The sequence below is a fragment of the Caloenas nicobarica genome, chromosome 5 (genome assembly GCF_036013445.1).
Source record: "Caloenas nicobarica isolate bCalNic1 chromosome 5, bCalNic1.hap1, whole genome shotgun sequence".
Taxonomy (NCBI): Eukaryota; Metazoa; Chordata; class Aves; order Columbiformes; family Columbidae; genus Caloenas; species Caloenas nicobarica.
In genome coordinates this window covers 26654523-26681765 of record NC_088249.1, presented here as the reverse complement: position 1 = coordinate 26681765, position 27243 = coordinate 26654523, and the positions used below count along the sequence as shown (strand labels likewise).

The 27243-nt window shown below is 40.0% G+C and overlaps 1 protein-coding gene across 1 annotated transcript; it reads left to right on the top strand.

Annotated features, from left to right (window-relative positions):
- The first annotated feature begins 287 nt into the window (after positions 1-287).
- BRMS1L (BRMS1 like transcriptional repressor) lies at positions 288-27000 on the top strand. The gene is made up of 10 exons (XM_065636122.1): positions 288-482; positions 5758-5848; positions 8447-8574; positions 12290-12369; positions 15290-15386; positions 15817-15900; positions 21346-21410; positions 22893-22932; positions 23784-23910; positions 25424-27000. Exons 1-10 carry the CDS (start codon positions 347-349, stop codon positions 25545-25547), a joined length of 972 nt encoding a protein of 323 aa, XP_065492194.1. The 5' UTR covers positions 288-346; the 3' UTR covers positions 25548-27000.
- The last annotated feature ends 243 nt before the right edge of the window (positions 27001-27243 follow it).

The following is a 27243-nucleotide window of genomic DNA, read 5'->3' as shown; positions in this document are numbered from 1 at the left end:
CTCTGCCTGACCTCCATAGAGCTTCTCAGCGACGAGCAATTCTGGGAGCGCCCCAGGACGCGGCAGCGGGCGCGGAGAGCGCTCACTATCTGCCCGGCGCCTCGCAAATCCCCCCGGCGGCGGCGCCGCGCTCCCTCCTTGCCCCGCCCCGCTCCCGGCGGACGACAATTCCCAGAATGCCCCGCGCGCCGGCCAACGTCAGGCGCGGCGGGGCTCGGCCAATGGGAGGGCGAGGAGGACGCCGGGCGGGGCAGGCCGCGCAGGCGGGGCGGGGCGCAGGGGCCGGCGGCAGTGGCGGAGCGGCGGCGGGAAGGGCTGTCCCAGCGCGGCGGCAGCAGCAGGGACGATGCCGGTCCATTCCCGGGAGAAGAAGGAGAACAACCACGATGAGATGGAGGTGGACTACGGGGAGAATGAGGGCAGCAGCTCGGAGGAGGAGGAGACCGAGAGCTCGTCCGTGTCCGAGGAGGGGGACAGCTCAGGTACCGCCGCCGCCCGCGGGGCAGCGCCTCTGAGGGGGCGCCGCGGCGCTTCCCTCAGCGCCTGGCGCGCAGCCCCGGGGGAGAGGCCGGTCCTGCTGCCCTCGGCTCCGGTGGCTGCCGGTGCCCCCCCCCCGCCGTGACCCCGCCCCCCCGCCGCTCCGGCCCGGCCCGGCCCAGGCTGTGCTGCGGCCCGGCGGCTCCTCTGCGGGCCCCCGGCCGGGGGGGGGACGTGGCGGGGCGCATGGGCACGGCAGCCCCGCTTCGCCCTGAGCCGCCGGCTCCGGAACCGGCTGGCACCCGGGCTTGGCGGGCCGGGCCTCTCCCTGTGGGTGCTGTGGGTTGTGCCTTGCTCGGCTTGAGCGCAGGGCTCGCGGGGGGCTGCTCGCTCAGGTCTGCGCCTAGAAGCTTGATGTACATATGTACATATGTGTGCAGGTATCCACACAAAATGCAGGCGTACATGTGTGTACACATATATACGTATATATTTCCTCTTATGCATAGGCGTGAATTTCAGTTGGATGTTTTGAGGCCTGTCTTTGAGGGGGCATTGGAAGCCCTGTCAGTGCCATTGGCCTCTTTTGCATAGCATTTCAATCTCTGCTCTGTTGAAGGTCCCAACCTTTTTCTACAGCTTCCTCTGGACTGTAGATTTTAAATGATGTTAGTAGGTGAAATCCAGCTTTAAAAGGATTACTTTTTCTGTGCTCAGTTTCCACTGTGTTAGAAGAAGGTTATTGTCTGTTTAAACTTCCCTTGTAATTTCAAGGGGTAAGTTATAAAATGGTCACTTACTAGGATTGTACTCATCATCAGATGCATACACTGCTACTCTGGAATCATTGGGGCTATATGAATAAGTTCCATAAGCAGGAGCTTTGTCACTAGAAGGGCTAGCTGAAAAACAGTAGCTGTGTTCAGTGCTAGCTGTGGTCCTGATGTGTTTTTCTGGCAGCTTAAGTGATTTAGAGTGGTCTGCTGGGATGCTGTCCCGTTCTTTTACTATCATATTGAGTTGTGGCATGAGTGCCAGGCCTGGCACAGTGGAGGGAGTGGGACGCCATGAACTAGGCAAATTAGACAGCTGTGAAGTTACATTTTTACATATGTTGGCTTGTGATTGATTTATTTGTGTGTTGAAGTCCTCAATGTACAGTTAATTCTTCATTTTTGGTGTTAAAAGATCTGGGTGATGTTGAATGTTAAATCCTATGGCTTTTATATTCACACTGCAGTTCAGTGAAAGCCCTGCTATGGTGGTTCCATGTGGACTCAAGGATCTTGCCCTTGTCTGGGCTGTGCATGGCCTAGCAAGGTGTTGGAGCCTCATGAGTGTGGTTCAGAAACAGCCAAGATGACCCTACAGAAGCAGAGTGGAGACTCTGCTGGTGCCTGGAAAATGTGTCTGCCATACTGGGAGTATAGTCGCTCTCTTAGGCCTTGATCTAAGTTATTATAATACTCACACTGCAGTGGAGTCGAGTAGAGGCCTTGGTTAATCCACAAATCCAAGTAATCTACCCCTGGTTTATACAGAGCTTCTTGTGTTGTTGTGGTGGGTTTTTTTGATTGTTTGAATTTTCCCCCCACTTCCACATCTCCCCACGCCTTTGAGCTGGCAAGTTTTGCTGGTTGAACCTCATTTTACGAGTTAGTCTGCTGGTCCGTGGCTGCTGCTCACCTGGATTGGATTGCTGGCTGCCACTGTCCTGCCTCTCATCCTTACCCATCCTTCCTGGTACGCTGTGCTTTCCTATCCCCTTTTTTGCACTGTCTTCAATGCTTGTTGGACCTTTGTATTCTAAGCTGACAGAAAAAGAACCTATTAAAAAGATAGCTAGTGAAAATGTCTCTGGAGAGTCTGATATATAAATAGGAGGCACTGGGGACTACGTAAATCAGTGGTTAAATAGACTGCAGCTCAATAGCAGCAGAAGTCTTAAACTGCAATTTTGTAAGAATATTTAAACACCTCCAACTTAAATCAGTTAACTGGACAACTACAAGTTTTTGTGAATTTGGGACTAATGATTTGCATGGCTTTAGAAAAAAGCTCTTCGGGAGCTGGGAGTTCTTTAGTTCTGAACTGTTCCCTTATCTGAGGGAGGATCTTGCTTGTCTTGTCTACTGCAATGCTACACAGGAGATCTCTTCAATCAGTGAACTGTGGACCACATCCAGGTGTGGACTTGAAAGAGTCAGCAAAATTATTATAAACATAGTGATTTTATTTGTGTCTGTATTAGCAACTGATTTGGCAAAATGAGAATAGAGAATAAGTGGTTCTGAGTAGATAGTGCTGAGGCACCTACATCTTCAATGTAGTTAGGATTTCTTTGGGATTATGAGCCTGAACTGAATAGGTTTGGTTGGAAGCTGCCTGAAGGACAAATCATTGTTTCAAACCGTTGTGTTCCCCATAGATGTTGGAACATGTTTGACAAGTACCTGGAACAAAGCTTTGGGTTTAAGTTGATAGGAAGAGAACTTGGGCTGTGTTCACCAAAACTGCTGCAAATTGACCTGGACTGAAACCTCAATGTGTGCACAGCTTTTATAAACAGTTGGGCTGTTATAGGTGGAGAGTTTAGTGATACAATGATAGATCTGCTGAGGAACCCTGATCAGTCTTTCCTTAACTCTGTTCTCTCAAAGCGATTTCACTGGAAAACAAAGCCAGAAAAATGTGCTTAAACTGCCTTGGGTTGTTCTGATGAAACCTAAACTAGGCAGCATCCATGCGTGCTTGTGGTTACGATGGAAAAAAGGTGAACTTGAGTGGGGGTACCAGGGCAAGCAGCTGGAGGTAATCATGTTTTAAATTGGAAAAGCATATTTGATTATGTCCTTGTTTGCACAGCAACCTACTCTGTTCCTTTCAGATATGACTTACAAAAGCATGATTCAATTTTTTTATTATCAGAATTGTACATGGACTAAAAAGTGAATACCGTCTTTTGGATAAGAAATTCATGGAGACAGCTTTTCAAGAAGTTTTGATATATCAAGTTTGTTACATCTTTCCAGTGAAAACAGGGAGACTGTAAAGGAGGGGTATACAGGCTTATTGGGCAGTAAGTGGGTGAGACACAGGGTTGTGAAGGTCTAGGAGCAGTACTGCAGCAATAACCACTACTTACTTAGCCCATCTTAGCTTTCCAGTTTGTATTGTAGATAGATGCCATCTAGGAATGCCCTTTCTTCATCTCTTATTCTAGCTAATCTGTATGTCTAAAAAAAAAAAAAAAGTCATTTCCTCTGTGAAAAAGGGAGCTTGGTATAATAGATATAAACTTAACTCTTTCCCTCCTCCAGCTCCCCAGCTCTGATGAAGAGAGAGTTGTCTCTGTTAGTTCCAGCTTTGAAGTTTGCTCTTTTTCAAAACTTGCCTTTGCTCCTCTTTGTAGTTGTGCTGATATTTTTAAGGCAAACTTTGAATTTTACATGTCCTCAAAGACACTTCGGTTGATTTTTATTGAAGGCAAATACTGTCGTCTTGCCCTTGTCTTGGTTTCTTCAGGGCTTCTGGGGGATGGAAGGAGGAATTGTGTTTTAAGTGAATGTAGTCTGTGAATGTTTCTTAAAAACAATACCAGAAGCTCTCCAGATAATTTCTATTGCGTTCCACGGAGAGATGCTTTTAAGGGAGCACTTAAAAAGCGATGATTACAGGAAATTACATGCTCATCTCAGTGTCTTGACAAATATGAATGTACTCCATGGAAGCATATTGCTCCTACAGACATAAAATGATTAGCACTGCAAGAAATAAGTCTTAATTAAAATTAGCAATAATAAGAAAAAAATACGTTGAAGGAAAGGAATTTTTTTGTTGTTAAATTTGTCATTTGCTTTACTTGCATTCAGCTTTTTTTTTTCCCAGCAGATGCCTAAGAATACAGAAGATATGGTTATAAGAAGTATAACTTGCTCTTGAGAGTTGGCACTGTTTCTCTCCTGTTCCTTTTGGCACTGTGTATTTAGTAGAGAGTTTTTTATTGACCAGGATATAGAATAGTAAATTAGAGATGAATAAAAAAGCCACAAGTTATGCTCACCATCCCAGATGAGAATTTGGCCATTTTTTTGTAGCACTTTATATAGGCTACAACTTATTAAAAAAAGCTATTTTAGGTGCTGTTACATTTTAAGTACCATGGGATTTCTTGTCTTTAAACCAGGCTGCCCTAGTTACAGAGTTGGACTGCTTGAACATAGTAGGAAAAGAATGACTGTGATTTTGAAAGTGTCTAAATACTTCATGCAATATGAAACTTTATGGGAAATCTGAAGTGTTGAGACAGGATGGGCCTGTTAGCAAGTGTGTTAATATAAAATGAGGAATCTTCCACATCCAATGATGTGATTTTTTTTTTTTTTTTTTAACTGAAAAGCGATGAGATTTGAAACTAAAACACTTTAGTTTTTCAATACTGCATATTCTCCAATCTCTACGTTGTTTAAGGCCATGGGGAAGAAGTTCCATAACTGGGGAAATACCGATACATCAGGACTTCGCAAGTCTTCATCATTTTATGAATCTTACTGGAGTCAGAATAATACGAAACAATTGAAGAGCGACTTAGCATGTAAATTGCCATTCAGCATGAATGATAGGGAGAACATAGACTTCCAGGGAGGAAGTCAAAGACTTTTGAGTGTATGCATAGCTGAGGGGAGACCGGAGAGAGTGATGTGTTATTTCGGTACCTACATGAAAGTCAGCTGGGCTCTCAGATACCAACGCATCATAGTTTACTTGCAAAGCAAGTTTAAAATGGAAGACGCAGTCACTTTCCCCTCCAACAGTGGGTGTTGCACTGATCCTCACCCAGGGTTACAGTTCTAATGTATTTTCTTTGATTTCTAGTCCCTAAACATATGCAAACAATAGCTAGGAACTCCTCATGCTTAATGGTGCCTTTCCTCTGGCATGATAGACAGTGTTTAGTTTTTCTGTTTTACATATTCTTAAGTACACTTTGTATTATCAGTCATGAAATTTAACCTCTTGAAGTCTTACAGTGATTTTTTTTTTCCTGTTTTGAGGAAGAGAAATTGCTGTTTATGGGGTTTCTTCTAGAATTAGATCTAAATTTCTTTGTAGTATATATGGCAAGTGATTTTTCTTATTCTGCTGGAAGATAATAATATAATGGATATTCTATTAATGGCTAAAATTCAGCCTTGCTTCAAATTAATTAGAAACAAAATATCCAGTTTATTTGGTTATACATTACATTGTTCAAAATAAATTACCTTTTTTTATTCTTAGAAATGGATGATGAGGACTGTGAAAGAAGAAGAATGGAGTGTTTAGATGAAATGTCCAATCTTGAAAAACAATTTACAGACCTTAAAGATCAGTAAGTATTTTAATGTTTTATGTGCTTCATTTGAAGATCCATTCCATGAGAATATTTTGTGCAGCTGGGTTTTCTTGTCTTTCATATATGTCAATGCTGCTTTTGGAGGAGAATATGGATTGAGAATTCTGAAATTATTTGCAGGCAGTTGTTCCAGAATACATTTATTTATTTATCTATCGATTTATTTATTTTTCTGGTTTTGAAGTGTTATTGATGTGAAGGGCTGGTGTGGGTCTGTTGCACCAAAATTCTTAGCAGAACCAAGCAATTGTGATTTTAGGGAAATTTGTGGTTTTATTTATTTATTTGCTCAGGATTCTTCTCATGCTTCTATATATATGAGAGAAACTCAAGCACTGTCTTTGCTAAGTAAGAAATCAAGGTTTTTTTGCAGGATATCACAGCAACTTTTACAGTTGTTACCAATGAAAGTTTCTTGTGGTTACTGCAAACCAGATGCCAATATTAAAAAAATATGAAAATACTTCTGTCTGTAGTTGCCATAATATCTACATCAGTAGTAGAGACCTAATAAGTAGAAGAGACAAAATTAATAGCCACAGTTATTCAAAAGTGAATCTCATTTGCATTAGAGCCGGTCTTTTGTATGTGTTTTAAGTTCGACTTTTTTCATGTTTGCCCAGACAAGCTAGATGCGTCTGTTCCAATTTAAATTGATGGTAATTTGGCAGCCGCTTAATCAGATACCTGACAAGTGAAGCTTTGAGGACACTTTGTGTGTTCTCAGGCATATGCATTTTGATTGAAAATCTATTCAGTTGTTGTTATGTTCCGGATGCATGTTTACATTGTGAAGTAGTTCTTTCTGCTAGAAAACTGAGACATCTGACTTGCTTTGTGTACCAGGATAATGTGAGTTCTGTCTAATAGGGTCCAGAAAGAGTGGCCCAATGAGCCATTTCTTGCTGCAGTGCCTGGAGAAAACTGTTTGCCTTGGTCTTCTTTGTGCTGAGCATGGAGCAAACTGGGAAATGGAGCCAAATGATGAGCATTGGAGCCAGTTGGTACTCACTGGGTTGGTGTTTGGAAAACTGGCAGCTTTTGAGTTCAGTCCTACTCATCTCTCTGTTGGCCAGCTGGGATGATGACTGAAAACAGTTTGTGGAAACACATCTTTAAGGAGTGGACATGAAGGAGGGTGGTCTTGGGAGGAAGGAAACAAGTCATTCAGGGGGTTTAGGGAGGTGGCAAGGCTGTGGTATACGAGGTTTTTTGAGAGACTGGGGTGATTGTAGGGACTGGAAGAACTGTGATGGTGGGAATAGTGGGAAACAAGCAATAGAGTGATGGAAAAAGGATTATAGGGAGGAGCAGCTGTGAGTAGGGAGGTGGTAAAATTGGGAAAGAAGAAAAAGATGCATAAAGAATGAGATGTTTAGTCACTGGATAAGCAGTTTTAGGTCATCAGCTGCTGCATGGTACCAAGTGCTGGCAGTACCCAGTCCGTAACTGCTGCTCTGATGTAGCTGGAACTTGGTGCTGTGTGGTCAGATCTTTCTGACTCACCTGTTCATGTGTGCTATGCACCTGTGCTTATGTTCTAGCTAAATAATTCTGTTGTAGCTCTTATGTTAACCATTATGTGCATAGCATGCTCATTGAAGATTTAGCTCAGCAAATTGGTTTTTGACCAGCTGCAGGGCATGTCAGTTGACCACAGGACAGATTGAGTGTATCATACTCTTACAGTTCACAGGTAAGAAGGAAGGGGCTGTTCACTGACTGTTGCTTGGTTAGGTACCTGTGCCTGAACTATGGACTTGTCATCAAGGTAAAATGATGAACCGGCACTATATTTAAGTTATCAGTTACAAAGAGCGGAGCTTTATTGTGGCTGAGATGCTTGTCATTGATACTACATTAAATGTTTCAAAAGGCAAGCAGATTTCTTCACATTGTCTGCCAGTTAATATTAGCTTTTACAGAAGGAATGAATTTTAGGTAAAATGAAAATATTTTAAATACATTTCCTTTTGGCAGGAATGGGAGATACCAATTACAAATTATCCCATGATATTTGTGATAGTATGCAGTATGTGGGTGCTCACAGGAGATGAAATGAGAGTTGCTTCAATAAGAGCCTGTGTATCTTTTTCCGTGGTTTATGATATGGTGGGAGCAGATGTACGAACGTGAAAGTGAACGGGTGTTCCTATCCACAAAATGTCTTTCTCTCCCATGATATAAGCCATATTATTCTTATGTATTGTAGCACCCTTTCCTGCCCTATTCCCTGTTGATTCACCACTTACTCCATCTTAATCCTATTAACAGCTGCGTGATTTTTTTTTTCTTCTTCTTCCTTAGATATGGAGATACATGTAATTTTATCTTTACTTTCTACACTTCTGATTGTCTGCATGTGTTTTCCAGAAAGGCTTAATAGACAAGAGGAATATTGTTCAAAAATAAAATATGTATTTGAAAATTCAAATTGTAACAAATCTTAACTTTGCTTTGGTGGGTGTTCCATGGCAGTAACACAGAGATGCAGAAGTAGTTCTTTTAAAAATATTTCTTCTAACTTGTATTTGCTTTTAAATAAAAGACATTTTTTATTTCTGTTATTTTAAGACTTTACAAAGAAAGATTAAGCCAGGTGGATGCAAAACTACAAGAGGTCATAGCTGGAAAAGCACCTGAATATTTAGAACCATTGGCAGCTTTACAAGAAAATATGCAAATCCGCACCAAGGTGGCAGGTAGGCACGTAAAATGAGTATTGCTGTTTCAACAGTATAAAATCGCTATGCATTTTAAGCTGTGTTTTTGGGTTTTTTTCTTTCCCCTTAGAATTGCTAAAGGAGCATTTTTAAAGTTAGAAATACTGTGGCATGATTTTAAGTGTAAAATATTTTTCATGTCAAAATTAATAACTTGTTTACCTCTTTGCACAGGTTGCCTGATAACATCACACTAAAATATTCATATGTCTTTTAAATGTTTCATTTAATGCCTGTCTGTCTTTGTGTAGTAAGCACAAAATTACTTAATTAAAATAATATTTTTTATTAGTTAGAAGATTTGGGATCAAGTCTGCACAGTGGTCACTGTTGAAATGAAGAGATACATAGGTGCCATCTCTTGAAGTGTCTGCCATATCATCTTAGATGATGTTTTTCCTGCTCTTCTAGTCTATATCTTTTCTACTCCTCTGCTCCCATCCTCCTGTTCCATCTGGGGAAGGAGGAAAACTCTTGTCCTTAGAAGCTTTTATCTAAGCCACATTTTAATTATTAAAATTAATGCTCAGACTTGTATGCTCACAGAAGCAGCAGACAAGAACCGTTATCTTCTTCTGGGATGCAACCATGTAGTCATATGGAATGGTAGTATTATAGGAAGACAATGTTCTGTATTTCCCTTTTGTAAATTCTTTTCGTGTTATGGCTTGACTTCTGTAGGAGTAATTCAGCTGTCAGGGTGTTACCTAACACAGGCTGTCAGAGAGCCAAAAGGCAGACAGTTAGTTGTGATCTCTTCAACCAGAGAAGCTATGCCAATGTCTTTTCTACAAAACTCAGCAGAAGCATGGTGCCAGCAAGCTGGAAAATGGTTTTCGTAATACTAGCACTACTTTCAGTGCTACTCAGTATGTCTTCGTTGGTACTTTTGACTGCTGGCTATGAAGAGAATTTGAAGTCTTTTGTCTGTTGCATTTCTTTTCCTCCTAGGCTTCTCCATAACACTTTTCCTCAGCTGGTGAGCCAGAATTTTCTGGGTTTTCAGATCTTAACCCAAATTTACTTGCCTAGTCCAAAATAGTCCACTTGGGCTTCACAGCAGGTTCACAGGTGAACTTGCAGAAGGTTTGATATGAAAGCAACCTTAATCCAAGCTTTTAATTTTCAGTTCTAAATGTAGCTGTCTGTCGGTACTTTCATGTAGGTGGGCATGGATAGGCAGAATATTACGAATTTTGCTGATTTGTCTTCAGCAGCACTGGAGATCTATGTTTCAATGTAGGAAGAGCCCAGGGTAAAAACTACAAGTTTCCTTGAAGTTGAGACTAGAAATCAGGATTGTGGTTGTGGTGCTTGTTTTGTTGTGTGGGTTTTTTGTTTGTTGTTTTTGGTTTGGGTTTGTTTGGTTGGTTGGTTTGGGTTTTTTCTGGTTTTTTTGGGGGGGGCGGGGGCTGGGGGTGTGTGTGTGGTTTTATTGTTTGTTTTGGTGGTGGTTTTTTTGTTTGGTTTGTTTGTTTTCCGTTAACTGAAGGAGATGGATAAAATCGTTAAAGAGAAAACAAGAAACTGCAGAACAAGCTTATTTGCTCTGTTGGAGAGCCTTGACAGAAGTGGGTAGTAGCAGGACTCGAGCTCCAGCAGGTAGCCCCTAAGGAGCTACTTCTACCTGAGAGGGAAGAGGTGAGGAAAAAACAAACAAACAAAACCCAAACAAACAACAACAAAAAAGCTAAACTATGTTTAGCCAAACTATGGATATAATTGCATATGTGTTAGAAAAGAAACTTGTGTTTTGATTCTCTCTAAGGCACTGAGCACTACAGCACTATTCACACAAAATGTGGATCTTGACTATTTCAGCAAGTCAGGAATACAATTGTTTCTTCTAGAAGTATTCATACCTGAACTGCTTATTTCAGGCAAATAAGCTGTGATTATAAATTGGTAGACCTAGATATGCCAGTCATCCATAAATATTCAAACAAAACCCAAGCCAACAAAAACCCAACATAACAGTGATGTAAGAAAAGAACATTTTGAATTCTAGATCAAAAGTGACTTCACAGAGGAAAGATGATTGACATAATACTTTGCTGTTTGTTTTTCAGACAAATTGCTGGTAATGGTATTGTTCCTCTTGTACTGTATGAATTTATAGTCAACTGCATTCTAAGGGAAGTTGTTTTGTGCAGTTCTTCAGTTACTGGACAGCACCAGTGTGTGCAAACTTAAATCCTCTAGATGGTAATCTGGAACAATTTTTTTGTGTTGAATGCATTTAATATATTAAATCAAGTTCAATCTATGCTTGCCAAATAGTACATTTCAGATAGCTTTCAGCTTTAGTAGACACATTTTCAGAAATGTATAAGAAATGCTCCTAATACTTAGAAGCACTATCCTTTGTATCACAAGGTGACTAGATCTAAGAATGGAACAGTCTTGTTAATTGGTGTGATTTATTAAGGTCATTGGCATGGAGGCACCCCGAAGTCAGTTTTAGACGAACAATAAGTTCCAAACCAGACTTTATTCTAGCCGGAAAAGTGTAGCCAATAAACCAACTAGGAAAAGGGTTTATACAATTATTTAGCACTCCAACATCATAAAATACAGATTTGGATATCGGTTGAGGAGATTATTGGGGTACAACAACATAAGAATAATGAGGATCCACAATGTGCATGCATACAATCACAAGAAACAGAACCAGAGGCCTTTCACTCCAGGGTACCCACAAGAAATAATCACTTGCCTGGGTTAGGTGAGGGCTCATACTGCCTGGGTTAGGCAAGGACTCATTCAGGGATGTATCAAATAAATAACCACTCACCCCAACGAGGAGGTGAGGTGCTCTCAGTCCCAGGAAGTTTCCTTAGATGCCATCCCAGTCTCGCTGCTCCAAGAAGACCACTCCAAGGGGGTCTTCGGCAGGGACCATGTTTTATAGCCGGTCAGATCTGGCTGTGGTCATTACAACATAGTCCAGAAGGTTCACAGCTTCTCTGGGCGCCTCCTTTGTGAAGGATCCTGTCAATTGACTGAGGGTCCCACCCCTCCTGCCCCTCGAGCTGGGTGGAGGTGAAGTCACCCCGCCCTGGGGTAGGGGAGGATGTGACTGTCAGCACCTTGAGTGTGTACGTGGGGACAGGCACAGCGGGGTACAAATGGTGCTAAAGAGCCATCAACTGCCCCATTGAAGGCTCCGGATCTCAGGGGGATGTGCAACTGCCACAGTCATGCATTATAGTAAGCCTTATTCCAAATATTAATTTGTAAAAGCTTGTGCTTTCATTCAGTTTTCTAGATATTTAACCCCTCCAAACATTATTTAAAACTAATTAGAAAATAGCAGAAGCCATTTTGTACTTCATGTATTTGCAAACTGAGGATATCTAGGATAATTTGATCAGAAGTAGGAAATAGACCTATTTTGTAAACTTAGTATGACCACTGGTATAATTTTTTGACTGATAGGGGAAAAAGTGAAAATAGCATTTATTTTTCTTCAGATATTCAGAATTAAGGGATTACTTGTTCTTTGTGTGGTTTTGTTTGTTTGTTTGTTTGTTTTTACTTTGTAAAGCTGCCAGCCACTGTAAGTGCCTAATATAATACATTCATATTTTCCAGTATGTTTGTGTTTTGGGACTTGCAGGCAGTCTTAAAAGAGAATTCTGAAATCAGATATTACCTAAAGAAAGTAATATTGCTGTAATTTGTCTGATTACAGGTATCTACAGAGAGCTTTGTCTGGAATCTGTGAAGAACAAGTATGAATGTGAAATTCAAGCCTCTCGACAGCACTGTGAGGTTGTGCCAGCTATTTTACATTGATAACTAATCTCATCTATCTTTACTGTGTGTCATGCTTTCCAAGTTCAGTGCATGTTTTTTTACTGCTCTTATTTTCTCTTTTAATGCAATTTTCTTGTGATATTTAAGTCCATGTAAGAGATTGTTCAAAGCATCTAAACTTAGCTTTATATTAGTTTGGCTTTGCATATAACTAAGGTTTCTTACTTTCCATTGACAAGTTCTTGTTAATAGATTACCACATGATTTTTTTACCTTTTTTATAAAAAGATTACCAAGAACAGTAAATAAAATATATGCTATAAATGTAGCAAAAAGCACCTTACATTTTAATAATAACATTAACAATAATAATAATAATGTCTTTTTTAAAATGCCTTGGACAGCTAGTGATAGAGTTGTGATTTCAAAAGCAGTTACAGGAAAAATACCTTTCTCTCCTTGAACGTAAACATTCCTGTTTAAGCATCTAAGTGATGGCTACTGTAGTACAAATACTCGAGTACCTTATGTCTGGTGCTGTAGCAGCTGCTTAGATCCTGAGGTTTACATTATAGTCTTCCTCAGCCACCCACTACAGTTGCTTAAGTGTGTTTTAGCTTCTGAGTGGTTCACTGTATTCCTGAAGTCCGTGGCTCCTACAATAAAGCAAGAATGTGCACAAATACTTTAAAAAAAATGTCCATTTTCTTGATGCCTTGAGAAAGAACAAGGTGTAATGAGGGACTACTCATTACTGGCTGTGTTCACTTCCTGTGATCCCAAGGTTGGACAGAATCCGTGATTGAATGATTTGTGTTGGCTATCTATTATTCCTCTTTAAGGTGGTCCTTTTCCTTTGTATTGCTGTTATGTTTCTATTATTAAATCTTCAGGATTCAAATATCACTATCCAGTAAGAGTCTCTTGTGGGTAAAACTCTTTAAAGTCAGTGATTCTGCTTGTAGAATTGCTGTTCCACTGGAATATCACCATTCAGCAAGAATGCCTCTGACGCCTGTAACAGCTTTTCATGCTTTGTCACCAAGTGCTTGCAGCAAAATAGATTTCTAAACACAAACACTATTTTGTTTTAAAATGGAATTTTTAAATGATCTCGGAACACATAATGCTCATTTGGTGTTTCAGGTACATGTAAGAGGCTTCTGCTTTTTCAGTTCCATTGGAAGTTTTTTTATATAATAAAGGATTCAAAAATATATGAAAGGAGGTATTTGGAATTTAAATACTTTGTAACTTAAAGGTAATGGTAAACATGACAGTTGGTAGAAGAGGGTTGTTTTTGTGTATTCCTCAACTGTGTTGCTTCGCTTCAGCATACTGGCTTGAAGGTTGGTAAAGGTAAGTTTCTGTTAGTCTGCTGTGCTGGGGGCAGGAGCTGTTGGGCTGCAGACAGGCTTTTAGGACTACAGCTTCTGTCAGAAACATGCAAATAGCTGGACATGGTGACTTGTGCTGCTTAAGCTGTTTTCTCAATAAGTCCAAGCCTTCTGTTTTCCACAGTTGCTGAAAGACTTTCAGTGAAAAAGAACTTTAAGCTTCCTACTCATGTTTTAGGACATGTGCAAGCTTATGAAAGAACAGTAAACTTATTTCCTTGAGGCTTGGAATTCAATTTGATTCCAAGTTACTAGTTTAAGAGAGTTTAGTGTTTTTTAATACTGCCTTTACAAGGGCAACTGATCTGTATAGATAATGTGTGATTTTGGTATCAGTCCTATGTGGTGGACTGTAGTTGAGAGCAGTTTACTACAAAGTTGATTTTCTTGTTTTGAAACACTTAAGAGATGGAAGAGAGTGTAGACTGCACAAAATGTTGCAGAAAGTTCACATCAGAGTGTATTTTTGTTTGTCTTTCCATATAAAAAGTACTAATGATATATCTAACATTGAAGGCATTATGTTCATCTCTTAATATTCAGATCAGAAATGGCCTTTTAAAAGGAGGAACTAGATAACTTTTCTAAAGCAGTGTTTTAAGTGTTTCTTACAGCTTTAAGGTAGACAATTTTGCTTTCACAACTACCTAGGTTATTTTATGTGCTCCATAAATTCTTTCTTCTGTGGGAAGGTATTTTTCAGATCTATGAAAATAGTTATAAATACTGTGGTAATAGATGATAATTCTTTATAAATGACTGCAGGTTAATAAATATTGGAGGCAGCTTAATAAAAAGCTTTCCATGAAAAGATAGAATCATGGAGTCATAGTATCATTTTGGTTGGAAGAGACTCTCAAGATCATGGAGTCCAACTATTATCCTAACACTGGCACTAAACCATGTCCCTAAGAACCTCATCTAAACACCTTTTAAACACCTCCAGAGGTGGTGACTCAACCATTTCCCTGGGCAGACTGTTCCAATGCCTGACAACGCTTTCCCTAAAGAAATTTTTCCTAATATCCAATGTAAGCCTCTCCTGGAGCAACCTGAGGCCATTTCCTCTCGTCCTGTCACTTGCTATTTGGGAGAAGAGACCAACACCCTCCATGCTACAACCTCCTTTCAGATTAGCTTTTCTGATTTGTAATGAAAGAGGGCATGGAGGTCACTACTTTACAGTTATTCATTGTAAATAGATCTTTGCTATCCAAAAGGAAAATACTGTATTTGTGTCAAAATACAAACAGTTATTCTGGAGATCTAGCTGCATGCATTCCTATACTTAGTTATTCTTGGTACTGATATTTGATAACTATACTTACACTTATGCCAAGTGGGTGTGCTGTCTTTAAGGAGGATCTCATGCTAAGAAAGTGGATAGAGAGAAATGTCATATGCTTTATGGCTTCTGAAAAATTTTCACCTAAAGCTACTCTTATCTTCCTTCTGCTGAGGCTTTAAGTTCTTGTCAGATACATTTAGATGATAGAACTTAGTCATGCAAAATGTGTAATTTCTTACTTTTTTTTTAGAGTGAAAAGCTTCTGTTGTACGATACTGTACAAAGTGAACTAGAAGAGAAGATTAGAAGACTTGAAGAAGACAGGCATAGCATTGACATTACCTCAGGTGGATGGAAATTCAAAGTTGTTGGCGTGATTTGTTTGTGGTTTGTTTGTTTGGTTGTGGTTTTTTTTGATGTTGCTTGCTTTTCTTTTTTTTTTTAATCTTCTAGTAGCTACTGATGAGTTAGTTGACCATACACAGTATGTCTGGTGACTTTTGGATTATCCGGTAGAATGCTATTCAGCTGTAGACTTTGCGTGGGGGAGTGAATTTAAGCCTAAACCAAACTTTGGTCTAATAATTGTCAGCATCCCTTGTGTGTTTTGAGAATATTAATCTATGACTATATAATATAACACTTGTATTCTGTTCAGAAACAGGATCTCACTAGAATATAGGTTATTTTTTGGTTTTTGGGCAATGTCTTCTGCTGTAAAAAGGGCAAAACGTAACTGTTTCTGATTCATAGCATATTCTTATTATATCTTTTCAGAATTATGGAATGATGAGCTACAGTCCAGAAAGAAAAGGAAGGATCCATTTAGTCCAGATAAGAAGAAACCTGTTGTTGTATCAGATATCCTTTTACAGAAATCACTCTTCTTTCTGGTATTGTTTACTATTTTATAGCTAGTCTTATTACGTATGTCATTAATAACAAGTTGAAGTGATAATGCATTCTCAAAATTTATTTTTGCGGGGCAGATGTTACTCTAATTCAAGTTAGAGAAACCATGTTGACACATCTCGTTATGAAAACTGAAATTAAAATTCTCTTATCTAATTACTAGTTTCATATAGAGAATATTCCTGTAAGTTGATTTTTCTGACTGTTAAAAAAATAGACCTACAAAGCAAAAGCAGAAAAAAGTTAAGCATTATGTTTGAAAGGTATTACTTTACTTGTGTAACTGATGGTGTCATCTTTCTCCAGAGAAAGGAGGAGATGCCCTTGCAAACTGAATGTTCTTTCTACTTCAACCCCCAGCCCAATATTTTCATATGATAGAGATGTGATGTCTTAGAATTTGTCAGAATCATAGAAGTTGTTCTCTTTTAGGTAGTCACATAGGAAGAGGCAATCGACTCCACGCCTCAAGACTGCCTCCAATAAAAAAGAAAGAAGGGTAATTGTGGTAGGCAATTCCCTTCTGAGAGGGACGGAGGGCCCGATATGCAGAGCTGACCCTCAGCATCGGGAAGTTTGTAGCCTACCTGGAGCTCGGATCAGGGACATCACCAGGGCCCTCCCCAAACTGGTGCGCCCAACGGACTATTACCCCCTACTGATCTTTCAGACAGATGGGGAGGAAGCGGCATCCCGTAGTCTGAGGGGAATGAAGAGAGACTTCAAGGCCTTGGGACAAATGGTGAAAGAGTCTGGGGCTCAAGTTATCTTCTCTTCCCTCCTTCCATTTTCGGATGATGATGTGGGACGGAATAGAAAAATTGAGTCCGTAAATGATTGGCTTCGGGACTGGTGCTACAGGCAGGGCTTTGGGTTCTTTGATAACGGCTGGTTTTATAAGACACCAGTCCGGTCAGTGATATGTGGGAAAGGTTTATCCCACAGGGGTAAAAAGATGCTGGGACATGAATTAGCAGGGCTCATTTGCAGGGCTTTAAACTAGATTTGAAGGGGGATGGGGTTGTAGCTGGGCTTGCATCAGTGGGGCAGCACACTGGAATCAATAAAGACCGGGAGGCCCCCCAGGCCCCTAGGGTGAAATCGGTGTACTCGGCTCGCTCTCTGAAATGCCTGTACACCAATGCGCGCAGCATGGGGAATAAGCAGGAGGAGTTAGAAACCTGCGTTCGGTCAGGAAATTATGATCTGGTGGCAATTACAGAGACATGGTGGGACAGCTCACATGACTGGAATGTGGTCATGGATGGCTATGCCCTTTTCAGGAAAGACAGGCCAGCCAAGCGTGGTGGTGGAGTTGCTCTTTATGTGAGAGAGCAACTGCAATGTATAGAGTACTGTCCAGGTGCGGTTGAGGAGCGAGTTGAGAGTCTGTGGGTGAGAATTAAGGGGCAGGCTGGCAGGGGTGACACTGTTGTGGGAGTCTATTACAGGCCACCAGATCAGGGTGAGGAAGTTGATGAGGCCTTCTACGGGCAGCTGAGCGTGGCCTCACAGTCACAGGCTCTGGTTGTTATGGGGGATTTTAACTACCCTGATGTTTGCTGGAAGGACTACTCAGCCAGCCAGCCTCAGTCTAGGAGGTTCCTCCAGTGCATTGACGATAACTTTCTGATGCAAATGGTGGAGGAGCCGACTAGAAGAGGTGCGCTGCTGGATCTCGTCCTCGCTAACAAGGAGGGTCTGGTCGAAGCAGTAAAGGTGGGGGGCTGCCTTGGTTGCAGTGACCATGAGATGGTGGAGTTCAGAATCTCCTGTGGTGGGAGCAGAATACCGAGCAGAATTGCAACCCTGGACTTCAGCAGGGCCGACTTTGGCCTTTTCAAACAGTTGCTGGAGGAAATCCCGTGGGCAAGGCTGCTTGAGGGTAAAGGCGCCCAAGATAGTTGGTTAACTTTCAGGGACTGCTTCTACCAAGCTCAAGATCAGTGCATCCCGACGCGCAGGAAGTCAAGGAAGGGAGCCAGGAGACCTGCGTGGTTAAACAGGGAACTGCTGGGCAAACTCAAGTGGAAGAGGAGGGTTTACAAATCATGGAAGGAGGGGCTGGCCACTTGGGAAGAATATAAGGCTGTTGTCAGAGGATGTAGGGAGGCAACTAGGAAAGCTAAGGCCTCCTTAGAGTTAAACCTGGCGAGAGGGGTCAAGGACAACAGGAAGAGCTTCTTCAAATACATGGCAGATAAAACTAACACCAGAGGCAATGTAGGCCCACTGATGAATGAGGTGGGTGCCCTGGTGACAGAAGATACAGAGAAGGCAGAATTACTGAATGCCTTCTTTGTCTCTGTCTACTCTGCCGGAGGCTGTCCTGAGGAGCCCCGTACCCCTGAGGCCCCAGAGGAAGGCAGGGCAATGGAGGAGTCTGCCTCAGTTGATGAGGACTGGGTTAGGGAGCAATTAAGCAATCTGGACATCCATAAATCCATGGGTCCAGATGGGATGCACCCGAGGGTGCTGAGGGAGCTGGCTGAAGTCATTGCTGGACCGCTCTCCATCATCTTTGCCAAGTCTTGGGAAACGGGAGAGGTGCCTGAGGACTGGAGGAAAGCAAATGTCACTCCGGTCTTCAAAAAGGGCAAGAAGGAGGACCCGGGCAACTATAGACCGGTCAGCCTCACCTCCATCCCTGGGAAAGTGATGGAACACCTTATCCTTGGTGCCATCTTAAGACATATCAAGGATAAGAGGGTCATCAGGGACAGTCAACATGGCTTCACCAAGGGGAAGTCGTGTTTGACCAACCTCATAGCCTTTTATGAAGACGTAACAAGGTGGATTGACGATGGCAGAGCAGTGGATGTGGTCTACCTTGACTTCAGCAAAGCATTTGACACCGTCTCCCACAGCATCCTCACGGCAAAACTGAGGAAGAGTGGACTGGATGATCGGGTAGTGAGGTGGACTGCAAACTGGCTGAAGGAGAGAAGCCAGAGAGTTGTGATCAATGGGGCGGAGTCTGGTTGGAGGCCTGTATCTAGTGGAGTGCCTCAAGGGTCAGTTCTGGGACCAATACTGTTCAATATATTCATCAATGACTTGGATGAGGGAATTGAGTGTACTATCAGCAAGTTTGCTGATGACACCAAGCTGGGAGGAGTGGCTGACACGCCAGAGGGCTGTGCTGCCATCCAGCGAGACCTGGACAGGCTGGAGAGTTGGGCGGGGAAAAATTTAATGAAATATAACAAGGGGAAATGTAGAGTCTTGCATCTGAGCAGGAACAACCCCAGGTTCCAGTACAGGTTGGGGAATGACCTATTAGAGAGCAGTGTAGGGGAAAGAGACCTGGGGGTCCTGGTGGACAGCAGGATGACCATGAGCCAGCACTGTGCCCTTGTGGCCAAGAAGGCCAATGGCATCCTGGGGTGTATTAGAATGGGGGTGGTTAGTAGGTCCAGAGAGGTTCTCCTTCCCCTCTACTCTGCCCTGGTGAGACCTCATCTGGAATATTGTGTCCAGTTCTGGGCCCCTCAGTTCAAGAAGGACAGGGAACTGCTGGAGAGAGTCCAGCACAGGGCCACAAAGATGATTAAGGGAGTGGAGCATCTCCCTTATGAGGAAAGGCTGAGGGAGCTGGGTCTCTTTAGCTTGGAGAAGAGGAGACTGAGGGGTGACCTCATTAATGTTTATAAATATATAAAGGGTGGGTGTCACGAGGATGGAGCTAGGCTCTTCTCGGTGACAACCAACAGTAAGACAAGGGGTAATGGGTACAAACGGGAACACAGGAGGTTCCATTTAAATGTGAGAAGAAACTTCTTCTCAGTGAGGGTGACAGAACACTGGAACAGGCTGCCCAGGGGGGTTGTGGATTCTCCTTCTCTGGAGACATTCAAAACCCGCCTGGACGCCTTCCTGTGTAACCTCACCTAAGTTTTCCTGCTCTGGCAGGGGGATTGGACTAGATGATCTTTTGAGGTCCCTTCCAATCCCTAACATTCTGTGATTCTGTGATTCTGTCTCTAAGTATTAACATTATATGGTATAAAGGCCATTTTTTATTGCTAAGCTGCTGCAAAAGATCCTGCTGCTTTCACAAGGTTTTGCAACATTAGGAGAAGGTGGGAAGGAAGAAGTTTCTGAAAAAACTGTCATCATTGGGTCAGCCTCCTTCAGCATGGTTGATTCACTGGAACACATCCCAGATGGATGATTTGTCCTAATCATGACTGTTCTTCCATTAGGGTGCGTCATAAATTCAGTTTAGTAGAGATGTTAACTAGTGCTTAGAAGCCAAATGGTATTAATCAATGCAAGTACAAGTGGCTTCGTTAGTTTTGTAACTCCTTTTAGCAATTTCAGTGCCAGGTTGTGTGAAAGTATATTTTCTTTACCTCTCAGTCATCTTTGTCTTCAGGTTGTCTATAAAAATGGCATCAGATTCAGTGAATTGTGAGCTATCTTGCCGTTTTATAATACATTCCAAACAGAAAATACTAACATAGCATTAGGTCTAAAACCCCAGCAATTTCAGGCAATTCATGAGGCTGAAAATCCTTTCAGTTGTGAAGTATATTAATTTGCTCTTTTTGCTTATGATTTTGAAATAGTTGTGAACTTGTCAGTTTGTACAGATCTGTGTAAAGCGAGTATCTAGAAATTTTACATGGCTTTTGATTTATAATTCTTGGCTATTTAGATTAAAACAAATTTGAAAATGGCTAAAGATTCTTAAAATTTAAAATGGAATGTAAGTTAAAGTGCTCATGTCCATTTTAAGAGATTTTGGTTTTAAACATTCATAGCACCTTTTTCTAAACTTGTTTTTTGGAGATGAAATGGGGAGAAACAAAGTGAAAACTGTTGTAATGGAATAGCTGTGCTATATGGATTTTTTTGTTTTGAAGTTCACATAGTGTTCTAATACACAATTTTTACTTCACAGTTGATACTTCAAGGAAGGGGCTTTGCCTTTTTACTTCCTGGTTTTTGGACATTTGACATTCAGAGATGTGGTGCTGTCTACACTTCTCTCAAAGAAGTACGATGCACAATACTGTTAAAGCTGGTACTGGTGTAGATGTTGATTTGTAGTGGTGTATTGAAATTGCAGCAAATTTTAATTGTAATTTGTAGTATTGCAAATAAAATGGTTTGGGAACTGTTAGGGATGGAATGGCTGTATCTCAATTGTTTATCTTTGTGTTGAACTATAGTAGTCTGAATATCTACATACCATTACTTATCTCTTTTAATAATTTTTAAAGTGTATTTCTAGGTTGCATAATTTGAAGATGCATTTATTTTTGCTGAACTTTCACTTCACGCAGGTATTATTTGTTTGAAAGACTGGTAGAACAGAGCTATTAATATCTTTGTACAAACATTATTTTTATTATTGCTGTTTAAAAGAGTTTTCCCTAACTTTTTCACGCCCCTATATAGTTTATATGCTACAGGACCTCGATATACTCGAAGACTGGACAACAATAAGGAAGGTGAGATGAAAAGATGAATGCCAGTGGCTACGGGTTTTGTTTGGGTTCTTATCTAGTCCTTTTGCCTCTTAAAAACATGTAAATATCTTTCTTACATGATCAAAACTCTAAATAGATTTGTATTTCTGCAATACTCTGCTAATCATTCCAGTTCAAGCTATGTAACTGCTACTTTTTCTGATTCTACACAAATTATGCAGAGGAGTCCAATGAAGTGGTGGAAGAGGTTATCTCTAAAATGGGTAGTCTGTAGTTTTCCATGGTAAAGTGAGCCTAAAGCTTGTATCAAGAGGATTTGCTTTCTCGTATTCTAGCATAATTGGGTAGAAACTATGACAGGATGGTTTGATAGGATTTTGTTTTAAATTAAGATGTTCTCAACAGATACCATATGGTATGTTTTCACATAGTCAATACTTTATGTAGATGTCTATGTTTTGATGTGTCCTTATACCTTTTTTTTATTTTGTATAAAGCAAAAAGCTATGTCTTTCCCAGATGATAAAATCAGGGCTTATAGGAAAAGAAATTTGTTTGACCAGTTGATGTATTTGAAAAACTAAACCCAACTTGTAACTGCAGAGTGCCTTTTTCAGATCGTTGTCATTTGGTTAAAGTAACTTGCTGTAGTGAAACGCTATCCTTGACTTGTACCTGCAGTCAGAAAATTCCCTGTAGTACCCTGGAGCTTCCCAGCTTATGGAACAGCAAACTGCTTATGTGAATTCGAAAACTTGGTGGGAAATGGCTTTGAGTTAGTTTCCGTCCTGCTTTATACTTGTACATGTTTCCTAAACAAGAAGTATAATGTGGTGCTGATGTGAAAACTTGTCTGACTTTTCCCTTCCTATTGCATCAGAGGAACAGACACAAAATGGCTTTCCCTCAGTTCCTTTCCTGTAGTGTAACATGATTTTAAACAATAGTAACAAACCGAGAATCTACTGGAGATTTTGCCTTTTCTGGCAATAATTTAAAAAAAAAAGAACAACAACAAAAAACAAACAACAAAAACCAAAAACAAACAACGCAAAACACTCTTAGAGGTTTTCTAAATGTGCCTTAATACTACATGTGGTGTAGTGTTCACATGAGACAAAATTTGTGAGCTTATGAGTATAACATATAAATCAAGAGTAGCTTCTTCATTTTGTTTTTCAGAATGGGTTAATGTAGTTTTGTATTTTCCTGACAGAATTACATTACAGCAATTTTGAGGGTCTAATTTAATTTAAAACCTCCTGAGTTATTTGAAATCAAAACTTATACTAAAGCAGGTGATTTTTTTTTTCACCATTGAAGTGCTGTTTTATTTAGTTATTGAGTCACCACTGAACACACTTCTATTTGTTCTGATTATGTTTTTTGCATGTAAAAGCAAGTATCCTGAGCTACACTGCACACCACTTCGCAATTAAAGCTGGCAGTTTAGAAAAAAAGACTATACTTGCTGACTAACTTCATTTTCTTTTGTGTTTCAAGGCAATGGCTACACTGGGGCCACACAGAGTAAAACCAGAACGTAAGTAGACGTTGTCTGGTTTCGCAAGTCAGAACTTGCTGTGTGCAATGATGCAAGTTGCATCTGGGCAGATCATATTTATTTTAGTCCTGGCATAGTGACGGAGGATGGGGTGAGGTAGCTGGAAGACGTGGCTTTTGTCTTTCTCTCAGGTAGCTTGATTGCTCGTGATTGTGTTGACACCTGAATTCTAGAAAATTATTAAAAAAAAAATTTAGACTTCTAAAAGTGTTTTACACCAATTAATATTAGCAAGCTGTGCTGGTGTTTACACAAGATGAGGTGGGAAACTGAGAGCATCTGGACCTTAGGGGTGCATTCTAAAGGATGCTCATATTCACTGCAAGCTACAGCCCTGAAAAAGTAGAGGGAAAGGAGTGGTAACTGATATTTGGCACTGAGGAGAGAAGCATATTACTGCTAGGTAAAATCAAGTAGTTGGAGGTAGTGAGTAAGGAGGCAAAGGGAGAAGAGGCAAGCAGATGGTGTATTTCTTTATCAATGTATTACTACTTGCATGTTGTAGTAATGTGCTGATGAAGAGGTATCGGGTTCTGCCATTTGAAGTCTTCTCTTGCATTACTCGATTTGTGAAAACTCATATCACAGATACGAAGGTCGTGGGAGAGAGAGCTTCTATCTGATAATGGAAATAAAACTTTTGATTTATCTGACTGGAAATAAAAAGGTGTCTTGCTTCCAATTTTCTTGCATTCTTGCAATTATTATTAAGAGAGGATACTTTTGATAATGGAAAAATATGTATTCTATGTAAATTACCTGATGAAAGTGTATTTAAGTATCTGAGTTCTGCCACATCAATATTAAATTACTTTTGTTGATCATTTTAGCACCTGTCAAATTAGAAAAGCATCTACATAGTGCTAGATCTGAAGAAGGAAGACTCTATTATGATGGAGAGTGGTATGGACGTGGACAGACAATATGCATTGATAAGAAAGATGAATGTCCTACAAGGTAAAGATTACTCAGTTTGTACAGCTCTTTACATTCATGTTGAGCAATAGATAGGATGATGGCATTGAAGAGTAAGGCTTATTTGGAAATACTTCCACCTAAGTAACATTTATTAGTCCACCATGGAAGACAGACGTTATCAAAGAAGGTTGACTGCTGGATTTCTGAGAGACGCTGGTAAAGGTTGGGCTTCACTGAAGCTAATGAAATGTTTATCAAGTTAGGATCTCACTAACAATTTAAGCTCTTCCTAGTTTCTGAATAGCCTTTGAGTAAGGTGGGTTTTTTTTAGTAGCTTGGGATTTCGTTGCTTTGAAAATTCGATCTGTTGGCCCACCCAAAACCACTTAATTATGAAAAAACATTTTATACCATTAAAGACAAGCTTTATTTTCAGTTGATGAACGCTCTGAAAGAAAAGAGTTGGGACTTTTTTTATGGTATGTCCTTCTCTTAACAAAGGGTCTACCCGGGAATGGTCTAAATATTACAGTGCAAATTTGGTTGAATGTTTAAGATACCTAAATGTATTTTCTCTGTATGGATAATATTTGAAAATTCTAAGAGGTGGGTATATTTAAAACAATATTTAAAATTAGATGTATATCTTACCTTTTGCTGAATGGAGCAAATCAATCTAAGTGCAGTGTGACTAAAAATGCACAGCGACCCAAGAAATTTAACTTCTTATAGCAGTAGTTTACTGTAAAATGGCTGTTTCTTTTCTTCTATGTGCATGGTGAAGGGGAACAGATTTTGGTGATTTTGGTGTTTGTTCAGGGCTGTAACAGGAAGGTACTTTAGTAAACGATATATTCTTTCTGAAATTTAAAAAATTCTGAATTAGTTTAGCAAACCATAGCAGTTATACTGGGCCAAAAAAAAGATCTTATTATCCAGTGTCTGACAAAAGCCAAAACCTGATGCTTAACAGGGCAAGCATACAGTGGAACTTTCCCACCTTTCAAGATTTCAGCAACTTCTAAGGCTGAAGAGTTTCCTGCAGAGAGTTTTGTCATGCTCAGTATGTGATAGATCTTTGTTCCGTTAACTGTTTAAATCTCTGGGTTTGAGCCATTTTTTTGTCATCAAATTTACTTGAAATTTTTTTTTTCCTAGTGCATATGGGGAGGGGGTTGTGTTCAGTATTTTTATTAAGGCTTACCACAAGGAGCATAAAAACAGAGTTCATGTAAGAATGATTCTGTAAATCAGGCTTTTAAACTATTAAAATGTTTGTACATGTTGAGGGATTTCTCATGGGAGAAGAAAATAGATGGCTGAAAAATTAACAACCTTCACTAAAGACACATGCAGTTACCAAAGATTTCTATTAAAATTATCCTTACAATGGAGCCAGTATCTGTCTGGCCTCGCATTTACAACTAATACATATTTTCATTTACTGTACAGAAATAGAGCTGCAGTTCTGTGGGGTTTTTTATTAGCCTATAAGGTTTCTAAATTCTTCTTGCTTTTCTTCCTCTGACCCTTCTTCCCTCATTTTCTATAGTGCCACAATTACAACAATTAACCATGATGAAGTTTGGTTTAAAAGACCAGATGGAAGCAAGTCCAAGCTGTATATTTCTCAGCTACAGAAAGGAAAATATTCAATAAAGCATAACCACAACTGACCATTGCTAACCTGGTATGACACAAGTGGTATTGCCATGCTTGATTATGCCATGGGGTGAAAGTTGTATTTAATAGTGTTTTGTATTCCTTGTACATTTACAGCAGTATCTGATGTGTATTTGTAGTGCTATATGTAAACTTCATATGGATGGCCTTCAGAAACCTGAGGATGTTGAATCATATTGACAGACATTTTACCTCTAACTTGGGTCCAGTGCCTAAGATATGAAGTATGCTCTTCAAGTATAATGCCTCTGAACTCATAGTTTTAAAAGGGGCGGGGGGGGGAAGAGAGAGAAAAGAAAAGAAAAAAAAAAAAATTTCCAAGATTTTCCATTGGTGACCAGTTGGTGTGATAAAAATGATAACCATTATTACCAGCAACTCACTTTGTTTTCAGTGAAGATGTCATGTTTCTCTTGTGGATGTAAATTTAGCTTGTTCAGCTGTTGCTTTTGAATAGATTGTAACATGCGTAAGCATTCTTTTATCCAAAGTGGACTGATTTATGAAAATTATTGCCCTCAACAGCTCTGCTAGTACTGACTGTGTTATATTTTGTAAGGTTTACTATATTGCTTGTAATGAGACAAAGCCAGTATTTTGAGGTACAGTTTTTGAGGAGCACTTTTCTAGTTTAGGACTCTATTCTATAGTAAACAAATTATTGGTGATTTTTTTTTTCCTTCTTCCCCAAATTGCCAGCAAAATTTATGCATAAAATAGACAGTGTTGCTCCAACCTGTGTTATATGTAGCCCACAAAGAACGACTGTGGGGATGGTTATGTAAATACTGTTGCATGCTCTGCTTGTTTGGTCCACAGTTGTATGAAGTACTATGAATCTTTTTTTCAAAAGGAAAATATTTCCCCAGAAATCATATATCTGGGAAAATTTACACTGACTTTTTCACCAAACACTATTTTCCAAATTTCTGTACCCTACTTTATCTTGCTGTGCACCAGAAATTATTTCATGCAGCTTGGAAATCTGAATTTCTCTTAAATCTTACTGTTCAAGCCACGGAGAAAAGTTCTAAATCCTTGATGTTACTGTGATGTGCTTGGAGCATCTAGAATGATAGATGGGATTGCTGAAGAATTATTAATGTGTTGGTCATGTGCACTTTAATCTCCACTTATGATGATTCTTCTTGGAGAAAGAAAGCATCCATTTGCTTTAAATGATCACAGAAAATAACTATTTTTATTGTAACATATAAATGTTTTATTCCTATATTAATTGTTTCTTCTAGTGCAGGGTGGTAACTACTTTCCAAATGCCAAATCAGTTTCTGCTGAGTGATGCTTTTCTACAATTGTATGACATTATTAATCAAATGTACATAAAGTATCAATTGACATGTTGGTTTTTAACAATATGAACTCTATGTATACTGTTGTTTGATAAACTTTTTGTAATAAAATATTCGTATTTTTTAACTTAGTATATAAATAAATGATCTGTGGTAGTGGACATCATTTATGTTGTTTTGATCTTTGGTTTTCTAGTCTTGTTGGAATTACTGATATACCAAATGCTAAAGAGAAACCTATTTAAGTTTTCAGAAAGCCTAGATCTTTTTAGAGACTTTTGACTTTGCACTTCTTTCTTTTGAATTTTTAGAGTTTGTATGTATAGGTTCTGTCTGTTGGTTTTTACAATTTTTTTCTATATTTTATATTTTCTATATT

Coding starts and splice junctions, on each gene's coding strand:
- BRMS1L (XM_065636122.1), top strand. CDS start 347: ATGCCGGTCCATTCCCGGGAGAAGAAGGAGAACAACCACGATGAGATG. Junction 21,411..22,892: donor ACTGGACAACAATAAGGAAG/GTGAGATGAAAA, acceptor TTGTGTTTCAAG/GCAATGGCTACACTGGGGCC. Junction 23,911..25,423: donor AAAGATGAATGTCCTACAAG/GTAAAGATTACT, acceptor CATTTTCTATAG/TGCCACAATTACAACAATTA.